This window comes from Melanerpes formicivorus, unplaced genomic scaffold, assembly GCF_026170545.1.
Source record: "Melanerpes formicivorus ecotype bairdi unplaced genomic scaffold, bMelFor1.0.p_v2 SCAF_18, whole genome shotgun sequence".
In the NCBI taxonomy this organism is placed as follows: Eukaryota; Metazoa; Chordata; class Aves; order Piciformes; family Picidae; genus Melanerpes; species Melanerpes formicivorus.
In genome coordinates, this window is record NW_027142370.1 from 9,270,313 (window position 1) to 9,292,848 (window position 22,536).

The 22,536-nt window shown below is 46.6% G+C and overlaps 1 protein-coding gene across 5 annotated transcripts in view; it reads right to left on the bottom strand.

The window, feature by feature from the left end:
* The window catches only part of CTBP1 (C-terminal binding protein 1), a 210,664-nt gene that overhangs the window by 123,009 nt on the left and 65,119 nt on the right, over positions 1–22,536 (bottom strand). The window contains exon 1 of one of the 5 annotated variants that reach the window (XM_068149555.1): positions 21,503–21,524. The exons of the other annotated variants lie outside the window; for them this stretch is intronic. Coding sequence (XP_068005656.1) covers positions 21,503–21,509 — 7 coding nt within the window. The 5' untranslated portion in view covers positions 21,510–21,524. Of the gene's footprint in view, positions 1–21,502; positions 21,525–22,536 lie in introns of those variants that run through there. 5 annotated transcript variants of the gene reach the window in all.

The following is a 22,536-nucleotide window of genomic DNA, read 5'->3' on the forward strand; positions in this document are numbered from 1 at the left end:
CTAAGAAAGCTCTGGAAGCTCAGGTTCATCTGCTAACTTGGAGTCATTGCTTATCCAGATAACCCACCATCATGTCACATAACTTCTGCTTCTGTGCATCAGACTTCATATGAAATCACCCCCATTGAACCAGGTGATTCAGAGCTACCTGTACCTAGGACTTCTCCAGTCACTTCCATCTTTGTCTTGACCACAAACATAATCAATGATGTCTACTGATTTTTCCATAGCATGGATAAAAACGTCAACAAGGATTAAGACAGAATTATTCTCCCCAGGACAACTGCTCCTTTTAAACCCACTTCATCTCCCTAGTGCTCATTTTGGATCACTCTGCTCTTCTGATTCAAATGGTATCGAGTCAAATGTCAGAGGGAAACCCAGACTGGTAAATGAACACTATTACCCTCATTAGAAATAATCCCATAACAACACCCTGCAGTTTGGTCATTTGCACACCACAACAGTGCAGACTGCTGAGCATTTTATTGCCACTGATCATTTCACTTCTATAATTTCAACCTGCACTGTGTGGTGGTAGCTTTGGGTTTTTTTTTCCTTAAACACATACCAAGCATACTATCAGCAGAGGCAAAAAGATGTAATCAGCAGAAGGTACACCACAGGAAAAAACAAAGAAAGGAGTGAGGGGTAGAAAATCACTCAAACCCTTCTGAAGCTAAACCTCAGAGCCAAACTGGGCACCATTGTCAGCAGGTATTTGAGCTGCAGCCAGAGTATCTACCTGCAGCAGTGCCTCCTCTAATGCCCCATTCATACCTTGCAGCCAGACCAGCAGGAACACTCCTTATCCTCACAAAATACTTTTGGGCCTCTTTATTCCCCAGATCCCACCTCACTGGTTAAAAAAACAAAGTGGTTTTGGGTTCAGTGGAGGGAAGAGAAAGGCACAGCAATATTCCCAGGGCTGTGGGTGACAGAGATCCTGGTGCATTAGGAAACTTGTTCTGTCATTGCATTGCACTGTGTAAATAGAAAATATAATTAATAAGGACAGGCATGTTAACTTTGGTTCCTTCCAAACCTGCAGGCAAGGAAGGAGAAGGGGGGGAAATGATAATATTTAGCAATAGGAACAAAAACAGTTGCAAATGAGACATTTTTTTCATCCCCCTTAAACCAGCTTTAGTAGCAACTGAGAATAAAAATAAACTTAGAAACACTTTGTAGAAGTCTTGGTTTAAACAGCATATTTCATTCCAGTCATATGTAAAATTGGAACAATGCTCTTTTTGCCCTCATTACAAAATGGAGAATATTAACTATGTGAAACAGGGGCCCAAGCTGGAATGTCTCCAGAATTAAATTCTCAGTATGAGGGGTTTTCCTCCTTCTTTCCCCCCCTCCCCCTAACTTCAAGCCACAAAGACATTCAGGATAAAAATCTTACTGTGACTTTGGTTGGAGCAGCACAGGAGATGATCCTGTCCAACCCAACCTCCCCCTCAAAACAGGGCTCCAAAATGCCTAACTTCCAATGATTTGGAAAACACACACTGGTCAAGAAGCCCAGGTCATGCCATGATGCTACAGCACCACTGGTGACAGAACACTGATGCTACCCAAGTCAGAAGAGCAAATCCAGGTTGTGGTCAAGGTTTAATAACAACAGCTGGCGATCAAAAGAGTCAGGCATCTCCCAAGGCATCTCCTCAACTCCCCAGATGCCTCACAGCTTTAACTACCATTCCCTCACTGCAGCCTGTTTTGCTTGGAGAAAACTCCATTAGGGTTACTTAAGGCTCTTCCAAGCCATGGAAACCCAGGAGAAATGGTGTTTATTGGTATCCAAATCCCCACGTAAAGCAACAATGTTCAGACACTTCCTGGCAACCAGCCCCACCATTTCCCAGCCCACACCACCCTGCAAATACACACTGCAAGATATTTATTGCAACCCCTCCAAAGTCTCCTGGCTGTTGGTTCAGTAGCTGCTTCCCATGGTCCTGCTGAACGTTTACATAAGACAATTGCTTCTAATCTTTATGTATTTGCTTTAGATGTGCCCTGACAGCCACTTAGCAAAGTGGCATTTTCCTGACAAAATGAATCATTTGCCTTCTACCACCAAGTTGCAGATCTTTGTTACTGAAATAGAAAGGCTAGAACATGCCCTAGGAAGTCTCTTTCTCTGCTTTGAAATTATAGGGAGCAGATAGACCGAGTTTGAAAAGCTTGTGATTAAAAAAAAACACCAACAAAAAACCAAAACATAATAAAAAAAATGAAAGAAAAAGAAAAGTTAAAATTACCAAGTGAGACCATTTCCAGAAGGGCTTATAATGGGAACAGCATCTTGTGACGAGCGGAGCGCAAGAGGAAAAATACAGCATGGAATTGCACAACTCTCCTCTCTACGCTCAAAGTACTGACAGCACACTCTGCTGAGAAAACCTTTGTGTCCTTCTGATTGAACGACAAACTCCATGTGACTTTGCCTGGTTGGAGGAAGGGAACAGGAACAAAACCAAGACACTGTCCTGACGTGGTAGCATTCAGGATTTCTTTTGAGAAATAAATTGCATCTCTTTTGTTGTTACATAAAGTTCTATTTTCAGCCTGAACAAGGCGGGGGGGGCAGAAAAAGAAGAGGAAAATAACCACAATCATTCTCAAACCAAGAATCCATTAGAGGTCTAACATATCAAGGAGAAATCCACTCTAAGGTACCACAGACTTTGATTTCCAGCCCTGCATTTCAGTTTCCATTGCCTTTGCTCGACAAAGCGGTCAGTGCTAAGCCCCTTCTCAGCCCAAGTGTCTGCAACAGCCTCACCCTCCTCAAACTCCTGTCCTTTCATGGTATTAACCACTTCTGGTTAATACTTGACCTCTGAGGTCCTCTCTTCCTATTTGTAGTTCTGACATACTTCCCTTCCCCAAATCAAATCCTCCTCCTCCAGCAACCACTGAGGTTCAGATGTTGACATCCTGCCTTCTCCTCTGCCCATCCTGTTCCTTGACTTGAGTAAACTCCATCCTCTTCCTGCTGGCAGCTCAAACACTGCACTTCTCCAAGATGAAACCAAGACTGAGTTTTGTAGAACATGCACTCAGTAAGATCACAGCAGAACTATCACTTGGCTCTCCATCCTCCCCTAAGCCTTCAGTGATCTCCAATTATCCATCCCAGCACATGAAGCCATGAGGCTGCCCTTCACACCACAGCATCAGATTGTCTCTTGCTCTCCCTGGGTCTTTCTGGTGGGATGTAAATTGTGCTACTTCTACTCTGCAAATTAAAAACCTGATGAGGAACACAATTTCAGATGACCTTAAAGTCATCTACTGTATGTTTTCCCAGTGATGACCACACTGCCCCCATCAAACCTGTGCCAAATACCCTGGATGGGGCTGGAGCAATCTGGTCTAGTAGGATGCATCCCTGCCCATGGCAGGGGGTTGGAACTATGGGATCTGGAAGGTCCTTTCCAACCCAAACCAGCCTAGGAGTCAGTGATTCTACTGTCTTCCCTTTTATTACCTCTTTTCAAACCCCTACATTTAACAGCTTTTGGGGAACCTGGGCACAACTCCACATTTTTTTCCTACCACACTTCAGCAGCTCACCTCCATTTCCTATCTGCTGAGAATACACAACACCTTTCACCTGCTTGCTGCACTTGGCTCCAAGCTTCCTATCTTTTATAGACAGCTTTATTCCCAAGGATGTAATCATTTTGCCCTCAACAAAGCATCCCACACCAACATCTCTTTGCTGTAACATCACAAATCATTATTATTAGTCAGCACCACAAATGTTCACCAAGTGACAAAGGTAGTTCTGGGTTGGGTTTTGTGGTTGGTTTTTTTTTCCCCTGATAACATTTGCTTTAAAGCAGTTTCCTACTACTAGCTTACTTCATCTGTAAGCTGAAAGATAGGCTGACCTCTCCATATGGCACTTTCAACATATGGAATAAAAATGCAGATGCACAAACGTTTAGTATACAGCAGAGAGAAACCACAAAGCACCCTTCAGCCCCAGTTCATCTCCTCTGCACTGGGCCTGTAATTGAGAGAAATTAAAGTGTTCCTGGGTTTGTGTTTGATACAACCTGACATTTCCAAAGCATTTTGTTTCTGAAAGAATGGACTAGAAAGGTCTGCAGCAGTAAGCAAGGTGTTTTGGGAAGGAAAATGCCAGTTGCTGCTGCCCATCAATCAAACGTGCCCTGTGTGACCATGTTCTCAGAACAAGATGACTGAGCTATGGCTTTCAGAGAAACTAATTGGTTTTCCCTTCCAAAGTCTGCAGGAAGTTGTTTCAGCTTTTATTTAACAATAATTCCAAAATACTGCAAATCACCTGAATAATGATCTCAGGTTCTTTAACCAGAACAGTCCATAGCAGAGGTATTGCCACAGTCAGAACTTGTCATGCTACTTCCCATGAAAAGGAGAAAGGCTCAACACCGTAAAATTAGACCTACATGGAGAAGAGGCAGGACAGGGTTTACTATCATGTTCCAAAACCTGATGACCTAATAAACCCCTCCAACTTTTCAGACTTTTCTACCTGCTCCTCTGCATCCAGCAGCAAGAGATGGGTGCAGCCAGCTACGTTGGGATAAGGTAGCACCCGCAAGCAGATCTGCAGACCGAACAGCTTTACTCTGCTCTTCTGGAGGTAAACAGAATAAACCAGAGTTATCCCAAGAGGCAGCACTCCTGCTCCACACCAGGGAACAGCCACCCCCTACACCACCCACCCTCCATGAGCACCATTTCCACACCCACCACAACACATCTCCAGCAAGAGATGCAGCGCAGTGGTCTTCAAATAGCTGTGCCTGAGAGGTTCCATCTGGATGAGGTAAGTCTCTACCACAGTAACCAGGACATGCTGCTCCCTCCAACCCAATTTCTGGGGTGGCCAAGTTGAACACATCACAGAGCTGTAAAATGTTTCTGCTCTGGTGTTTCCTGCTGAACAAGGTGAAAGCTTTTCTTGCAGTATGTTCTCCAGATGAAGAAACACAAAGGCACTGGTGGCAACACAAGCAGGTGATGTTGGGGGGGATATAATCCATGCATGGAAGTTGTTGGGAATGTTAATCCTACAGGCTCCACCTGCTCAAGAGAGGATGGTATGGCAGGACTCAAGAAAGACCACTGGGACTTGAACCATGAAAAACACAGCACTAGCCCTGACCATGATGCAGTATGGCTGTGTCACAGCAATCTTGCTCCATCAGGAAAGGATGAGGAACACCAAATGAAATGTGAACTCCACAGGAAGCTGATTTGAAGAATGCAGGTAGCGTGTCCTTCCATCTTCTATCAGACTGTATTGGTTTAAGCTGTTTTTCCCCACAAGGAGGGACAGGGGATGTGGGGACAGGGCTTCTCCCCTCCCAGAGGCACAGAGAACAGAGCAAGCCGGATGGTATATTCTACACCACACTCACATCATGCTCACTACATGACAGGAAAGGGATTGGCTGGGGTTTACATGACTTCTAACATATTCTCTAGCTTTAAACTTTCCTGTTTCTGGGGGTTTTGTGTTTCTTCCCCAGTTTCTGGGCTGGGCTTTGTCCCTTTCTGTTCCAGTTGCAGTTTGCAGGGAGCAGTGGCAGTTTTCACAAGTTTTGCCTGTGTACGCTGGGACCTTTTCCCCTGTTGAGTTTTGTTTGTTTGTTTTCCTTTTGTGGAATCTGATATCCCTGCATAGAGTAGGAAATCATCCTTATCTCAGCTGACATTTTGGATCTCCAGCTCCTTTCCTCCTTGCCCACCCAGAGTAGGGGGGAAGGATAAAACCCCCAACAGAGTTGGCACTGGACTGCCAGAACTCAGCTGCCAGCTGAGTTAAAACCAGGCTGCAGACAATCATCACTATATGGTTTGTAGTGGTCACCATATGGTTTACAGCTCACATTTTCTTCTTGACAGGTCTAGTCATTAACACAGAAGTTCCTTGGCAGAAGCACACTCCAACTGTAACTAGCTGCATGTTAGCTCCTTCTCTGGATCTTCAGATGTTAAAGCTGAGAGAGCCTCTCAGCAGAACTGCACAGACTGCTGTCCTTGCACCACATCCCATACCAGCCTCCTTGATGCTCTGTGACCATTGACCAGAGGAAACAAAGCACTACAAGATGAAACCTGGAGGCACATGTGGGCCAGAAGAAAAGCTCCTTAGTAATAAACTCAGAACTTTTAATGTAAAAAAGCATGCCCTGCTTTCTAACATCCCTGGTCAGGGTGCTTTAGTGCCACTGCCTGTTTCCCCACAGTCCTGTTCAGAGGGTTGGTCTATCCTCTCCCCAACTGACCCCACAAACAGAATTGTCCCATACCAGACTAGGCAAGTCTAGATGTTCTGTATGTCACCCTCTGCTCTATTCCCATTTCAATCCAGCCTCAACCTGTCTGGCATGGCCCAAAAGCCCTGTGACAGAAGATATCTGGGCACAGCAACCTAGGGCTCAGCTGGGAGCTTCCTCTTGAGAGACTGCCAACACCTCCTTCAACCCACCTCCCTTACTGTGCTCTTCATACCCACAGCAACTGAGGTCACCATTAACTGTGTGTGCCCTTTCTCCTGACCCACTTGTCTTGAAATAGCAGGACCTGGCATGGGTTAAAAACAGAAGGGGGGGAGGGAGGGGAAGGGGAGAGGAAGGATAAGGAAAAAAAAAAGAGGAGGGAAGCTGCAGGTTTTGCTTCCTGGATAACTCCTCTTAGAAAAGCCAACTCTGTTCTGATTTTCTCCACCATTTTTTCCTCTTTCTTCTTCAACGTCTCTTCAGTATCTTCTTTTTGTTTCTCTCTGCAAGAAGAGGAATCAGGTTAGGAAAAAGGAAGGATGGAGACTGCTGCTCTAAACTGCTTCACATCTTCAAAACTGTGGAGAGAAAAAGATGGGACGTGGGAAGGTAATGGAGCCCTGTGGCCTTTGTTTTCCAGAGATGACCTTCCTTTTCCTTCTGGTTCATGACTGAAGGAGACATGAGAGAGTAAAGACTGCTGGAGATAATGGCAAATATTGAAAGAGGAGAAACACTCAACTAAATGATATGGAGAATAAGCAGCAAATGTTAAAGGAAAATAAACCCCAGCAATACAGACTGTGGTCTCTCTGCAGAGGAAAAAGGCTTTATTTAGTCTGAATCAAAGGTGTCCACGTTCTGTGAAATTTCAGGTGAACTCAGGTGTGGATTTCATATCAAATCCACCAGCAGGTATGTTAAACACAGCAGTGCAGACCCATTCAGATGCCAACTTTCTATTATAAGAGGCAAGACACATGGCTCTGTTTCCTGAAGGACAACAAGGAACCAGAAAGAAATAAAAGCATGACCTTAATATTGTAAGCAGCAGTGTCTACACATTCTGAGGCACCCCCCTGCACTCTGTTTGCACTGACTTTAGCAAGGACAGTAACATATTAACACTGATCACAACACGCTGCACTGTTGGCTGGAACAAGGTTAACTTCTTGCTCAGAAGAAAGACCTCTCAGAATAAAAGCAGGGTAGGTAACCCTGGCTAGGCTCTGAAGCACAGGTTTTGCTCCTGCAGCACAGGAGCTGTTTTCCAGGTAGCTGAGCAGGAGGAACCAATCTAGAGCTGCCAGCACAGACCCCCACTTTCCCCTGACACAGCCAACAAGGCTTCTCAGCACCCTTGTAGAAACCCACCCCAGATGAGGACTGTGAAGCTGCTGACACTGAACCCAACTACAGTAAGTATTTATTTAAACAGAAGGTGTTCTTGGGGCATCCTCTTGTGGTTTGATATCCTTATGACCTTCAGGAAGGACAGACACCTCCCAAACCTCACTGATCACTGCAGAGGTAGCACCATTCATGCCATACACCCACCAGCTGATTCTTCACCTTGCCCAACCAAACGCAGCAGCTGAAATACTCTCTGCCTGGTTTTAACTCATTTAAACCACAGATATCTTGCTTTGAGAGAACCTCTCCAGAGGAATGAGGTTTGCATTTAGTGGCATTTTCAGAAAGACACAAGAAATAATATCAAATAACTATTTCTGCCTCCTGACAAGCTTCTTGGAGTGCATCAGAACAGCTTTCTAAAATAAACCAACCTTTTTCCTGCACAGAATTGCCATCCTTATAAGGCTACAACAACAACAAAAATCATCCTGGAAAGAAGCACAAAATCAAGTCTATCCTTTTAAACTCAGGAAACTAAGAGACAATGAAGTTTAAAACCAGTTTCTTCAGAATTAGACATAGTCAGATGCTTGAGAAAATCTTCCTGATGCTCACCTTCTTATCCTTCACTTCAAATCACTCCTCTCCACCTAGTAAGATCTTAACCCATTAGAGGTGTAAAGCTAAAACAAAGCTTTTCCATCTCCAGGCAATATTCAAGCCCTCCCCAGATATAACACATGGTTACCTGTGTTACTAAAGCACACAAACTGCTGTGGTAAAGCAGAAACTATTGAAACAGCTTGTGCTACAAGCACAGAGAATGCATCTCTATCAAAGCCACCACACAGACACACACAACAACAAAACAACAAAAACCACCCCACAAACCAATTGGATTTGAAACATTGGAGAAAGATCTGAAGAATGCTGGACCTGAAAACAGTTCACAAGAACCTCAAATCATGTCTGCACTGAGCCAACACAGAAATCAAACCATCTGAAAAGCAAATCAGGATTAATATTCCAGCTCTCTCCAGTGCAGGACAAATGGGAAAGCTTCAGAGGCTTTCTTCTTTATTTTACACATTCTTGCTGTGCACCTTCAGCTACCTAAGGAGTTGCATGAGAAGTAGAGTGGTCTGCAGCTGAGCTCAACCTCCCCCAGGGTTAACTGCATCTCCAAACACCGACCACTTCCCTCCGTTTCTGTTAGACAAGGACAACACTACCCAAACACAGCTGCTGTAGAGCTGGAACCAGCACGTGGCATTGCCAACCTGTGCTGTATCCAAAGTCCAAGGAACCTTGAAAGGGTCCTGGAAGAAGCAGTTCTTTTCCTGCTCCCTTTCATTACCCCCCCCAGTCCAGGTGGAACCTCACACAAGATGTAGCTGCGCCACACACGGCGGCAGCGGCGCACCAGCGAGCGCTTCATTAATTAAAAGCCAGAAAAGGAAGTTTGCTAAACGAAGCAAATGTTCTTATCACTCCTATCTATATTCATTAAAACTGACAGGAAACCAAATATCACCATCTGTCTGCCTGCAATAAAGACACTAAAAACAGCTCCGGGGTAAAGAATAATATAAAGTATAGAACTGCAGCTCTTCAAGTTTCAGTTATCAACGGACAAGAGAGAAACTGATGTCAGACGGGGGAATTAAGGATGGCAAGGGGCAGGAACATGAGACTGGCACAGAATCTACATGTTTCAGAAGTTACACTGAAGCCCCTTTCAAATCTCTCAAAGCAAACCAGGAAGGTGGAGTTTGCTTCAGGTTTCTCAGATCAATGAGTTCACAAATAGCAAGGTGCTGCAGAGCGGCTCGTCTGCCTGTTCAGCCATAACTGCTGCCAAAACCATCCCCAAACTGCACTGTGTAAACTGCAGAGTTGTAACACTCAAGCAAGTCCCAGGAGGAACTTCTGCAGCTTCATCATGGACTGAGGCATTGCTTGTATATTTACAAGAGAGATTTCATTCTTAATGTTTCCTGTATTTGGATTTTGCTTGCAAGTCAACAACTCTGAATAAAACCTGGAACAGGATCTGATGGCAGAGGTACCAACCCAGCTCTGGAAAAACCACCCCTGTTCACAGAGGTCAGCAGAAGGTCACCATTTTGAAGTCCTTTCCACCAGTTGTACAATTCCTACCTTCTTGTAACTGCCCTTTTTTTGTGCTGCAGGAGCAAGGAAGGAACAAACAAGTAGATGGCAAAAAGATGTTTAATGACAGGAAGGAAAATAGCTTGCTCCCATGCCCAAGAGCACAGCTCTGTTGTGAATTCTGCACCACAGCCCGGCTGCATTTTGCACAGAATGAAAAGTGCTTCCAGTCCCTCAGTGCTGCACAAATTATGAGCTCTACAGCCAGTTTTTAAGACCAAATAAGGTCAAAGTAATTTAAGGCTGTGATAAACTGAAGAAGAAAAATCTGTTCCCTGGTATGCCCAGGTACTGGAGCAGGGGCAGTGGTGGGCAGAGTCCTGCGATCCCTGCAGGAGCAGGAGAGAAGCAGCAATGAAGTTGAAGACCAAAGTGAAAACTTCTTAATTTTTATTTGTGTGTCCCTCCAGAATGTTTTGTTGGGTTTTCTGCATTGTAATTTTCTGTCCCAAGAACAACAATTCCTGCATCTAAACAGGCTCTCATTCCATAAGAAGCTTCTTTAGCCTGCACACAATCACAACCCAGCAATTACTGTGCTGCTGTTCATGCTTGAACAATGCCAACACAACCATTAGCAGCTCAGCATCAGGGTGAGAGGCGGCTGAGAAACAGAACTGTAGGACTATTTCTGTTTACTGAGGAAACCACAACAAAATTACAGGAGGCAATGAAGTCTGAGTGTAAAAACTTGCTGCAGATGTAAGCCCAAGGAGGTGGTGGAGTCACCATCACAGTATCACAGTATAACTAAGGTTGGAAAGGACCTCAAGGATCGAGTCCAACCTATCAACACAGACCCCATGACTAGACCATGGCACCAAGTGCCACGTCCAATCCCCTCTTGAACACCTCCAGGGACAGTGACTCCACCACCTCCCTGGGCAGCACATTCCAATGATGAACGACTCGCTCGGTGAAAAACTTCCTCCTCATCTCGAGTCTAAACCTCCCCTGGTGCAGCTTGAGACTGTGTCCTCTTGTTCTGGTGCTGGTTGCCTGGGAGAAGAGATCAACCCTTTCCCGGCTACAACCACCTTTCAGGTAGTTGTAGAGGGCAATGAGGTCACCCCTGAGCCTCCTCTTCTCCAGGCTAAACAATCCCAGCTCCCTCAGCCTCAGTGGAGGTGTTTAAGAAGAGACTGGATATGGGGCGCTTGGTGCCATGGTTTAGTTGATTAGATGGTGTTGGGTGACAGGTTGGACTCAATGATCTCAAAGGTCTTTTCTAACTTGGTTAATTCTTTTCTATGTGCAATGCACCAGCAGATTCCTCTTTAATTCTGAGGAATCTGCTTTGGGAAAGTCAAGCTGTGAGGATGTAGGAAAAGTGAGATGTTAAGAGAAGGCTGAAATTCAAGGGTGAATTCTCTTTTATATTAAACACTTAAGATTAGAGACACAGCACACTCATTAACTGCCCATGCCAGGGGGAGAGAGGGATATTTAGAGAGGACTTGGGGAAGGTGGCAGGCAAATGTGGAGAAATGGATCAGAAGAGAAAACAGAAAACCATCCAGAAAAAAAAATAATCATCTCTTAAAATTGCTGGAAAGCATTTGATGATTCTAAGGTGCTTGAATAATGCCTTTAAAAGGAAAAAAAAAGAAAGAAAAACAAACATTATGGGGAAGCAAAATGTTGACTTGCTGGCTTTCTAAACCTCTAGTCTTACCGTGGAGCTCTTTCTGAGCAAACACACTGCAGATGATTGTGTTTTGAAACAGTTCACGTTATATCAGAGCTCCTGTCTTCCTACAGAGAGTAAGAGCTGGAAGTTGCATTGCATTTCATTAATAATAGGATGCTACAAAGACCAAGGAGCACAGATAATGACCTGAGAAGGTTAACTCCAGCAGATCAAAAGCAAGCATGACTCGCTCCCAGACTCTTCTGTCCACTGTCACACGGGGCTGTAAATCCAAGCACGTTCTATAGCATTGCCTGAGAAAACCAGCTGCAAGCACCAGACTGAGTGCTGGGCTGGGAAGAGCCTACTGGGGCACTGAGAAAGCATCAATTCCCTATAATCCTCTTTAAAAGGTAAATGAAGCTCAGCTCTGAACTGCGTGGTGTTTCTTGATCCCCCTCCTTAACACACACTGAAGCTGCTTCTGCTCTGCCTTCCTTTAATTACACATAGCTTTGTTCCTATAATATACCTACACAATATGATCAGTATTATTGGTTTATTTATATCCATATATAACCAAAATACCAATTTTTTAGTGACCAGCCTATATCATTTTGGTCTTGTATTCACCTTGTCTGTGAGCTGAAAACTTTCCTCTGCTTAGTCTCTACCTCGCAATGAAGCATTTCTGCAAGGTCCATCCCTCCTGGAAGGTCACTAGAAAGCACCCAATTTCTCTGGGCTTAAGCAAATCTCCTTGGCCCCCAGGACTGCATACACTGTATTTCAATTCAAGGTGGTTTTTGCCCTTTTGTACCCAAACACATCATCATCTCCTTATCCTGACACATACAATAAACCCCACACCTGACGAGTTTGGTACTAGCTTGGCACATGACCAGTTTTGGCAAGCAGATCACCATCACTGCAACACCTCCTTATGGGTATTATCCCTGAATTCACTCTGAACAGTCAGTAACAGTTTTCTGCACAACTCTGTAAAGCTCCCTAGAAATCCACTTTGGAGAAGAGAAAGCTAAAGCAGCACCACCCCAGTCACAACGCCCTGGTGTCTGCTATTTAAAGCACAGACCCAGTACACCAGTAACATGCAGCTCATTGTGCTTTTGCTCCACACCATTAAAAACCTGACCCAAGAACAATCACAGAATGGTCTGGGTCGGAAGGAACATCCAAAGGTCATCTAGACCAACCCGCTCTGCAGTAAGCAGAGGCATCCTCAACTAGATCAGATTGCCCACAGCCCTGCCGAGCTTCACTTTGAATATCTCCAGGCCTGGGGCCCCAACCACCTCCCTGAGCAACCTGTTCCACTCTTCCATTCCCTCACTGTAAAGAGCCTGCTCCTAACATCCAATCTAAATCTGCTCTTCCTTAGTTTGAAGCCATTGCCCCTCATCCTATCACTACAGGCCTTTGTAAACAAGCCCATACTAGATGCACCTTCTAATCCACACAAAACCAGACCAATTTATTACCATTTACATTGCTGTAAGTATTTTCTTGTTGCTATTTAGATGGGCTCAGTAATGACTGCAGCAAGCTGGGACAGGTTTGCTGTAGAAGAGAAACCAGGGTAGGACTAAAAATAAAACCTGGCTGTCTGGAAAGCTGGGGAAAGCGTGGCAATGCTACAAGGGATTCAGTGCAAACCTGCAGAAGATAATCACCACACAGACAGTACTTAGTCTTTCATTTGAATGGACATTTATTTACAGACAGAATAATCCACAGCTTCTACAGGTTTCTTTGATGCTCCCATCACTCCCATTCCCCTTTCCCACGTGTCACTTCTCTCACACTTCCTTCTGCCTTCTACTATCTTTCTTGCCTTGAACCAGGCTCAGGGCAACTACTTCTCCATGTCCTGGTTATGCTCTACTCCTCCATGTGCCCAAATGACGTGATGCAGCGATGGGTGAAAACCCATCAGAGAAGGATCTCAACAAACCCTTGAGTAACAGGCCAACCCTCTCCTGCCTTTCTTCATACTCTGCAGGAATTATAGTCCTTTTTCCAGGTCTATCCCATTATTTCTCCCTATTTTACACACTAACCATTACTTTTCAAGGCTTATTCCTCCTGTACCCTTCTCTCTCTACCATGGTCTTCAGAGAAAGCTGAGGCTCTTAAGCACTGCAGGTCAGTCACTTCAGCATTATCACTGGAAACACATTCTGAAATTCCAGGTACCACCATAAAACTGGTAAATCTCACCTTGGATGTTATCACTTCATCACTGCTTGTGTACTCTTCCCTAGAAAACTGCTGCTGATCACCATCAGAGACAGGATATTGGAGCAGACACATTTGATCTGCACCAGCATGGCTGCTCTTACAGATTTATTGCTAAAACAAGTGTTTTCATTAGACCTAAGAAAAATCAGCAAGAAGTAGAATTGCAGACTTGCACTTTACTACAAGCAGCTTTGCTGTGTGGCAGTTCCTCCTCTATGTTTGATAGACTGCTATGCAAAGGAAGTTAATGCCGGTGGTGATGGGCCTGGATGTCAATGAACCAGGTATTTGTTTTGACAGTGGCAGAAAACCTTAGGTGCAGGAAAAGTAGCATAAAGTGGTTTTCACCTGTGAGAAATAGGGGTGAAAAGGCTTTGAACATGATTTTAAACCAATAAGGATGCTGATACTGCTAAAGAAGAACAGTTTGTCATGAGACATCCACCTGGAGGTGTTTCAAAGAGGCAGAGAAGTGGCTCTGAGGGACACAGTTAAGTAGCAGTCTTCACAGAGCTAGAGAATGGCTGGAGTTGATGATCTTAAAGGTCTTTTTTTTTCTTCAGCCAAAACCACTCTGTGCTTCTAAATCTAGAGCAGGAGGAAAACAGGCAGGAGCAGCACCCAGAGGTCCCACCAATGACCCAGGCATGGAACCAATATCCAGGTGGCCACACACCCAGGAGCTGGCACCCACAGTGGGATTTACGGGGGGACGCAGATGCTCCAGTCAGGAATGTCGGGAGGCTCTAGCACACAACCAGTAATTCAGCAATCACATTTCCTTCTCCTTGCCACAAAATAAACACTGGCTCTGAGACAGACCCTTTGGATTTATGTCCTTTTGAAAGGATTTAGTAATTGGAGGGGAAAAAAATTAAATCAAACCAGGAGTGAAGCGCACAGTAAATAGTTGTGAGAGCAATGCTCTCCTCCGGGAGTACTGCAGCAGATGTTTATCACCAGCTAGTGCAACAGTTAATCCAACTCCCACCAGATTAACTCTTTGGCTCTGGAAACCAGCCCTTTGCCAGGGGCAGCCTGCAGAAAAGAAGGGACCTGCCAGAGCTACCGACAACAAGCAGTTAACTGAAGGAAGCAGGGAGAAAGCCCAACCAACCAAACCCATGTCTGGCCCGAAAGACTCAGATGAACAGGTGTATGTGTGGGTGGGAGTGTGGGGGGTAAAAAATGAAGGAAAAAAAACACTTAAACAAAGCCTCCACTGACATTCTGGTCACTGAAGTGGGTACAAGCAAAAATGAGCCAAACAGCACTGCTGAACAACTCAGCAAAGAGCAGACTTTTCAACAGATCTTTGGAAAGGACAGGAAATATGATTATTGATCTGGGGCTTCAAAAGGGTGGCACCAATGTATCAGAGCACCAGCTCAGAGGTTAGTCTATTTAAAATCTGAGTGAGAATCAAAATGGGAAGGTACAAAACTACAATTAAAATAGAAATCATTCCAACAGCAATTCCCCAGTTCAGAAACACTGCAGTACCTCAAAACAGCAAGAGTTCCTAAAGTCTAGCTTAGGTACCCATACCTCAAACAGTAGTAGCCTACTAGGCTATTTTTCTCTTTCTTTTTTCAAGCAATTCATTGGCAGGGTGTTATTTTTCCTGTACCTATAGTACCTAGACAGATTACCTGGTATTTACTCCTGAAAGGTACAAGCACAAATGGCAATTTAAAGCATTACCATTTAAAGCTGAAATCCCCGTTTCTCAACGGGTGCAAACCAGATGCCTGTTTGCAACCCCTCCTAAAGGCAACCACAGGGCTAGAAGTCCCTGTCCAGAGTGACTTCCCTGCTCCTCACCTCAGAGACACTGACTTGTGAGAAATCTTGGAGCATGTATGGGCCCTGTGAAAGGAGTGAGCAGTCCAGCCCTTTCCACCACTCAAAAGAGGGAAGTGCACCATGTGGTCAGTACTGAGCATCACCCACTGCCCCCACATCCCTGGGACCATGCAGCACCTGGCTGCACCAGGTGGGATCCATGGAGCACTGCTGGGAAGCAGAGCTGTTTGAGGAGCACACATCATTTCCATCTGAGAGCCACCCCTTCCCTTTCATGCTCCCAGCTGCCCTAAAACAAGGGTCACCAGTTCTGGAGACTCTGGACTGAACTTCCATACTGACTGAAGAAACTCTCAGCTGGTTAGGTTTTCAAAGCAGAGAGGAAAAACAAATGCCAGTCTGCCACGTGTGGAGATAATCTAAAGAGGACTTGTTAATCTAATTGCTAGGCAGAACAACGGAGCAAGGAAAAGCTGTAGGACTCCTTTTGACTCCACAGGATTTCTGCTGGTAACACAGAGCAAGTTTCTTCCTTGGCATTACTCCAAATCAACAAGAGCATCAGCAAACATTGTCAGCCCTTTTATATTTGAAGACACTGATATTATTTCCTCTAGAAAAACCTTAGACATATTCCTTGGAGCCTGAAGAGACTGAGGGCCACAACACTTGCTGCTGCAGAGCCTTTCCCTGGCAATGTCACTCCTGTGCTAAAGGCCACTGGAAGGCCACCCATTAGCCTGATGACTAAAACACAATTGTTTGCAGCCTGGTTTGCTTTCCCACACACAGGCACAGAGACATCAAATGCTGTAAATGCCAAGAGGAAGGGTTTGTTTTCTCAGGGTTTGTTTTTTCTCTGGCATTCCAGAGAAACACACCGACATTACGTTCTGTGAGTCCTGCCAGCAGCGTCCCACGTTCACAGCTCCAGTACTGCTGATAAATTTTGAGCATTAGCAGTACAAAGCATGATTTAAAATCAAAGCCTAAATCATAAATGGAAAAGTAATTTAAGCTGGTGAACTGGAAACCTTGATTTAAATAATTCCATTCTGCAAATACAGTTCTCCTAGAGATCTATTTCCTCTCGATGGCTGTTAGCTCTCACTGAGCAGGTAAATAAACTACAGGCATCTATTCAAAGGGCTCTGAAGCCCACTGCACTCTAGAACTTTTAACACTTTATTAAGTAGACAATTTAGTAAGGCAATTATTTTTTGCCTGTGATTCCTAAATGCCTCAGAAGTGTTTAATAAGTCCTAAAGCACCTTTTACGGCAATGATTATTCCCATTTTATACAAGGATAACTCAAAGGAAGAGATCATTAGCGAGTTTGGGCTTTTTCCTTCATCAGATTAAGCTAGCTCCAAGATAGCATGATTGATCTCCACTATAACAACTACCTGCTGCACAGGATTTTTCACTCTGATCTATCAATCATCATAATTTGTAAATACCAGTAAGAGAACAATTAGCAGTAAAGCCTCAGGAGGCAGCGGGCTAGGATCAGTGTAGAAGAACAAGAAGCTTTTGCTGGATGGTTTCCCCATGATACAACACCTGGTACTATTTTTACTTCATCTTCTAAAATTGAGCTGCAAAGGCAACATCCAGCACAGCTGGCTGCTGTTCCTCACCACAGCAAAGCTTCTTTATGGACAGCTGTGAGTATCTTGCCATGAATAACGATGGCAAAGCCAGCAGCCAGCACTTAGGTCACTTCCACAGCCCACCTGAATCATCACACCAGACCTTCCCAGTTGTACAACCTGTAGTTTAAGGGCTCATTTCTTACTGTTGTGCCTGAGAATCTCCAGGATGTTGTGCCAAAAGCACTGACTGTGAATGCTTCAGAACAATGGCCACGTACTGAACATGGCACATCCCAACGTGCCAGATGGATCCGGCCTTACACATGGCACAGCTTCTGCCCTGAGGAACAGTGCCAGATAGGAAACCTCTCCTGTCTCCTAGCTCAACTTGTAAAAGTGAGAGAAGTTATGCAAAATTATGAAGGTTGTCCTCAGTCTCTCACCATTCTGCCTATGCTTCTCTGGTGCAAAAAGCTACTTGTGCCCCAAACTAGCCCATGATGGGAAACTGCACCTTTCATAAAGCACCTCCTGATCTTTCTCTGCAAGCCATCCCCTGCCATGGAAGGGTACCAACATTATCTTTGTCCTTCTGTAAACTTGCTTTTGCTGAGAGGCTTACCCAAGTGTTACCAGACATCGTTCAGCGGCTCTGAGAGTTGCCAGGAGGGGTGAGTGGCAGAACACCAAATGCTGGAGGAAAGTAAACCAGCAGAATAATGAGTGTTGCATGACCAGAGAAATCCAGTAAGTGTAACCACATAAAATGCCAGCCCTTCACTTCTGCCTGAAGCCCTCAGCCCCATTAAGAGGGTAACCACTCACAAGCATGCAGTGGAAGAGGATCTTGAGGACACAACCCATTGCTCTGAGGCAAACTGACCCCAAACCTTGCAAGGTCCAGCTGGATTCACTTATCTCATTGCAAGTCCTCAGCTTCAGGAAACAGACCTCTGTTGTCTCCAAAATAGTTTGTACCATTGTATGCCAGACCCCAAATCCCATCCTCCTGGCATGCAACATGTGCCACCATTCCTGCCACCCTTCCACTGGCTCAGGTATTAGAGGGACATGGAGGAGCCACGGGGAGCAAGAAGGATGAGCTAATTACAGGTCAGGAACCTTGCTGCACCCAGCAGCTCACCTTCCTAAAATGAAACTGAAAGAGGAGTTTGGGCTTAAAAACCATGCACATTTCCTGCACAAGCTTCCAGCAACATCCAGCAAGTGAATGTGCTCACTGCCCTGGCTGCCTGTCCCCCCGCCTCGCTCCCGATGCTTCAGACACGACGCTGCTGGTTTGGGAAGCAAGCTGGCTCCAGCGGGAACACCAGCCCCAAAGGCAGATGTTGTGTAAATTCATATTTCATAAACACAGTTAATTGTGACAAGAGGGCTATAAAACCCCTTGTACTGCTTAAATTATTTCTCCACTTAGAGCGACTCCACGAGCAGCCAGCGTTCCACACTGCACTGGCAGCTCAGCAATGACATTACAGCTCTGGTAAACTACAGATATAAAAATTACACATCTTGAAACACTGCACATTATTGGGTTGGTTTTTTTTCTCTGGCTCTCTTTTAACACAACCATTTAAAAACAAACATGCCATGCAATTGTCATTAGGAGTTCTCCAATCTAAAGGCTGCTCGTGTTTGAACATGGAAATCGTGCTTCTGAAATAAACGTTTGCTGCTGTCGGAGGGGGGAAGTGCTGCTCTAAGTCACATCCTGCAAAGCAGACTCTGTTGCCTTAGAGTCTGCAATCTCTCACCTTTAGCAAGGAAATGGTCTCTCCATCCAACAAGGGCAGGATAAAGGGAAAAATTAACCAACAGACTATCAACAGAACAGCTGAAGGATAGCTGCTAAAACTTGGACTCAGCCACACTCAGACAGGCACTGCAGGGCTGGTTTTAATTGATCAATGATTTATGCATTCACTGATGCTGACCCAAATTATTGGGGAGACAATAAAAACAACAGACACAAAAATCCCCAAGTAATTGAGTTTTAGTTTTCTAGTCTCATTTCTTGTATTGTTTTTTCCCTTTAGTAAAAAGTATTTATGAAGAGCCTATTACCTGTTCATACTTGGAAAAGATTTGTTACCATGCATCTCCCTTTGCACTTATTAATATCTACCAATTTGCGTGCCAGAATAAGAAACAAGGCACCTGCAGCAGAGCAGCAACCTGATGAGCACAAAAGGGTAAGGGGAGAGTTAATCTGCTCTCACCTGGCTGAGTCAGCAGACAGGCAAGGGGCATAAAGGGGTAGGTCAGGTCTGGAGCACTCACACTTCTGTCACCACCATAAGCTGGCATCACCAGCCAGCCTGGCTGCAGCTGCTTTACACCCATGAGAGACCAGAGCCTGCTCTTTAGGCTATAGCAGACTCCTGTGGGTATCAGCCAGGCACAGGCACTGCTTCTGTCTGTTTCCTCAGGATGCTTTGGAAAAGTTTATGTAAAGGATGAGAATGATACATGTAATGAAATCAAAAGATAACAAAAGCTTCTGCTTTTAACCAGTGGTTACTGAACTGTAGCTGGCTATGTCTAAAAAGCATGTATCACTTGTATAAATAAATAGCATTAATTTCCTAATTAAGAAAATACTTTAGATGTAGCTATCTACATTTCCAACATAATCAGGTACCCACAATCTAGTTTATACAGCATGCTGTTAGACTCAGTTTAAGCCCTGGATATACACCACTTCAGGCAGCCCAGTGACTGGGAAGACAACCACACAGCAGCAAGCACGCAGGTTTGCCCCACTGGTACAGCAGGTGACATTTCCATCCATCATTATTTCTTACAAAGATGGCCAAGTTGGCAGGGTCCTCTCAGCAGCAGGGATGCACCCATAGGTGCAGGGGCAAGAGGCAGGGCCCTGGGCCCTCAGCAGCACAGCTTCTCTAGCTACCCTCCCACTGCCCAGGGGCTGCTCCTACTTGGTGGGGCCAGCAGACCGAAGCTCTTCCCTCACTCCACGGGTCCCCGCGGCCTCAAAAGTCTTTAGCCCTACCAATAGGGCTGGGCATAAAGCATCCCTCTGCCTCTGTGATGGACAACGAAGAGTTAAGAGCATCACAAGGAGCCCAGGTGTGGACTATACGGACCTCACCACGGATTTCAACCCACATTCCTATGGAAGGCACCGCAAAGGCTCAATGTCAATTTCAGTGGAAAGAAACATGGGGGCACTGACTGCTCCCTGCTCAAATCAGGGATTGGCACCCAAAATCTCCACTGCTCGCCTGCACCGCAAAGCACCACACTGCTAGACCACAGGGTCCTGGGCCAGGGGGACCCGAGATGGCACCGGACACACACAGCCCGCGGTACCCAGAGACACAGCGCAAGGGGGACTGCAGGATGTGTTGGAAGCTTGTGCTGTCTTCAAACAGATCTGTCGAAAAGAACTTTGGCCACGGACACCGCCAAGGAACTGCAGCTTAGAAGGTGAGAGCAGCTCTGACAGGAGATGAAACACACAGAATAAACACAGCTGGCTGTGCACTGCCTCGGGAAGGAGACGAGATTTGTCACATCTCTCACAACAGATCCCGTCACTAAGCTCGTTACAAAATCATACAAAACCAAATTTGCCCCTGACCCGCCTAACAGATTAGCAAAACAAGGTAAAAGCCGGGAGTATTCAACTTCATGTTTTAAATTTAACCCAAGCCAAGGGCGTTCGGAGAACAAGACGCAATCGGCCCCTTCCCCAGGAGCTGCGGTCCTGGCCGCAGGGGAAGCAACGGCTGAACACGGAGCACACCCACGGAAACGGCTCCCGATTAGGGCTCGGGATGTTCCGCAGGGATGCGGGCATAGCCCTGCCGGTCCTGGCGGCCCTTCTGCCACCTGGACCCCCGCAAACCTCAGCTCCGAGCACAGCGGCAGCCGCAAGCCCTGCGCGCAGGAAGCGGCTGCAGCCCCCGCACCCCCGGCAGCGGAGCGGGCACCGACCGGCCCCCGCCTTCTCCGGCTGCTAGCGGCTTCGGTACAGCCCCGGCCTCGGGCTCTGCCGGGGACACCCCTGTGTTCGGCCGGTCCCGGCGGCGCTGGCCCTGCAAACTTTCGCGGAACGCGACCTCTACATCCCCCACACCCAGAGCCGCTGCTGCTCCGGGAGCTGTACCCGAACACTGGGGGGTGGGCAGGGGCCGGGCACCGCCGTTGTCCCCGCGGCGCAAAACGCGGCGCTGCCCGGCGGGGCTGCGGCTGCCCCCGGCCCAGCCCCAGAGCCCTGCCCGCCGCGGAGAACGAGCGGCGATGGCCAAACTCCGGAGAGTCCCCGAGCTGGGCCGCAGCAGGGTGCGCGCCGCGCGGGGCTCCGACTGCCGCCGCAGCGGCCAGGGCCGGCACCCACCTTGCATCGCCGCCGGCTCCACCGGAACCGCCGCCGCTGCTGCCGCTGCTGAAAATACGGGGCAGGCGGGCGCGACCAATCGGGGCGGAGAGCCGCCCGCACGCAGCCAATGGCGGCCGCCCGCCGCCGGCACGCAGCCAACCACAGCGCGGCTCGTTCCCGGCGGCGGAGGCGGGGAGCGGGGAATGTGCGGTGGCTGCGGGGGTCGGTGCGGGGGTCGGTGCGGGCTCGGTGCCGCGGCCCTGCCCGATTCGCTCCTTCTCCACTTTTGCCTTTCTTTTTCTATTTTTTTTTTAATTTTATTTTCTTTTTAGTCCCTCCCTCCACCTCTTTCCCCCTCTGTTTAATTTGCTCCACTTTACCCCCCTCGCCTCCCTTTTTCTTTCCTCCTTCCTTACTTTTCTGCAGTTTGTTTATTGGTGTGTTTTTTTCACATAGCCCCCAGAGTACTGGGGAAGGTTTCTGAAGCTGTACGTTTACGGTTATACTGACCAAAAGCTTCGGGACCCACCAGGACCTCGTTCTGCTAAGTGGGAGAGGCTGCTCGGGGCGTGCAGAGCGAGCATTAGAGACCAAGGTTTAGAGAGCACAAGGCGAGGCTCTGGAGCCCCCAGCACAAGAATGGGTCAGAGTGGGTCCAGAGGAGGCCACAAAGATGATCAGAGGGCTGGAGCACCTCTGCTGTGACAACAGGATGAGAGAATTGGGACTGATCAGCCTGGAGAAGGCTCTAGGGAGACCTTAGAGCAGCCTTCCAGTACCTAAAAGGGGCTATAGGAGATCTGGGGAGGAACTTTTGACACAGCCATGGAGTGACAGGACAAGGAGTGGTGACTTCAAACTGGGAAGAAGCTGGATTCAGATCAGACATATGGAGGAAATTCTTCCCCATGAAGATGGTGAGGCACTGGAAGAAGTTGCCCAGAGAAGCTGTGGAGACTCCAAGCCTGGCAGTATTCAAAGGTAGGCTGGATGAGGCTTTGAGCAACCTGGTCCAGAGGTAGGTGACCCTGCCCATGGCAGGTGGTTGGAAC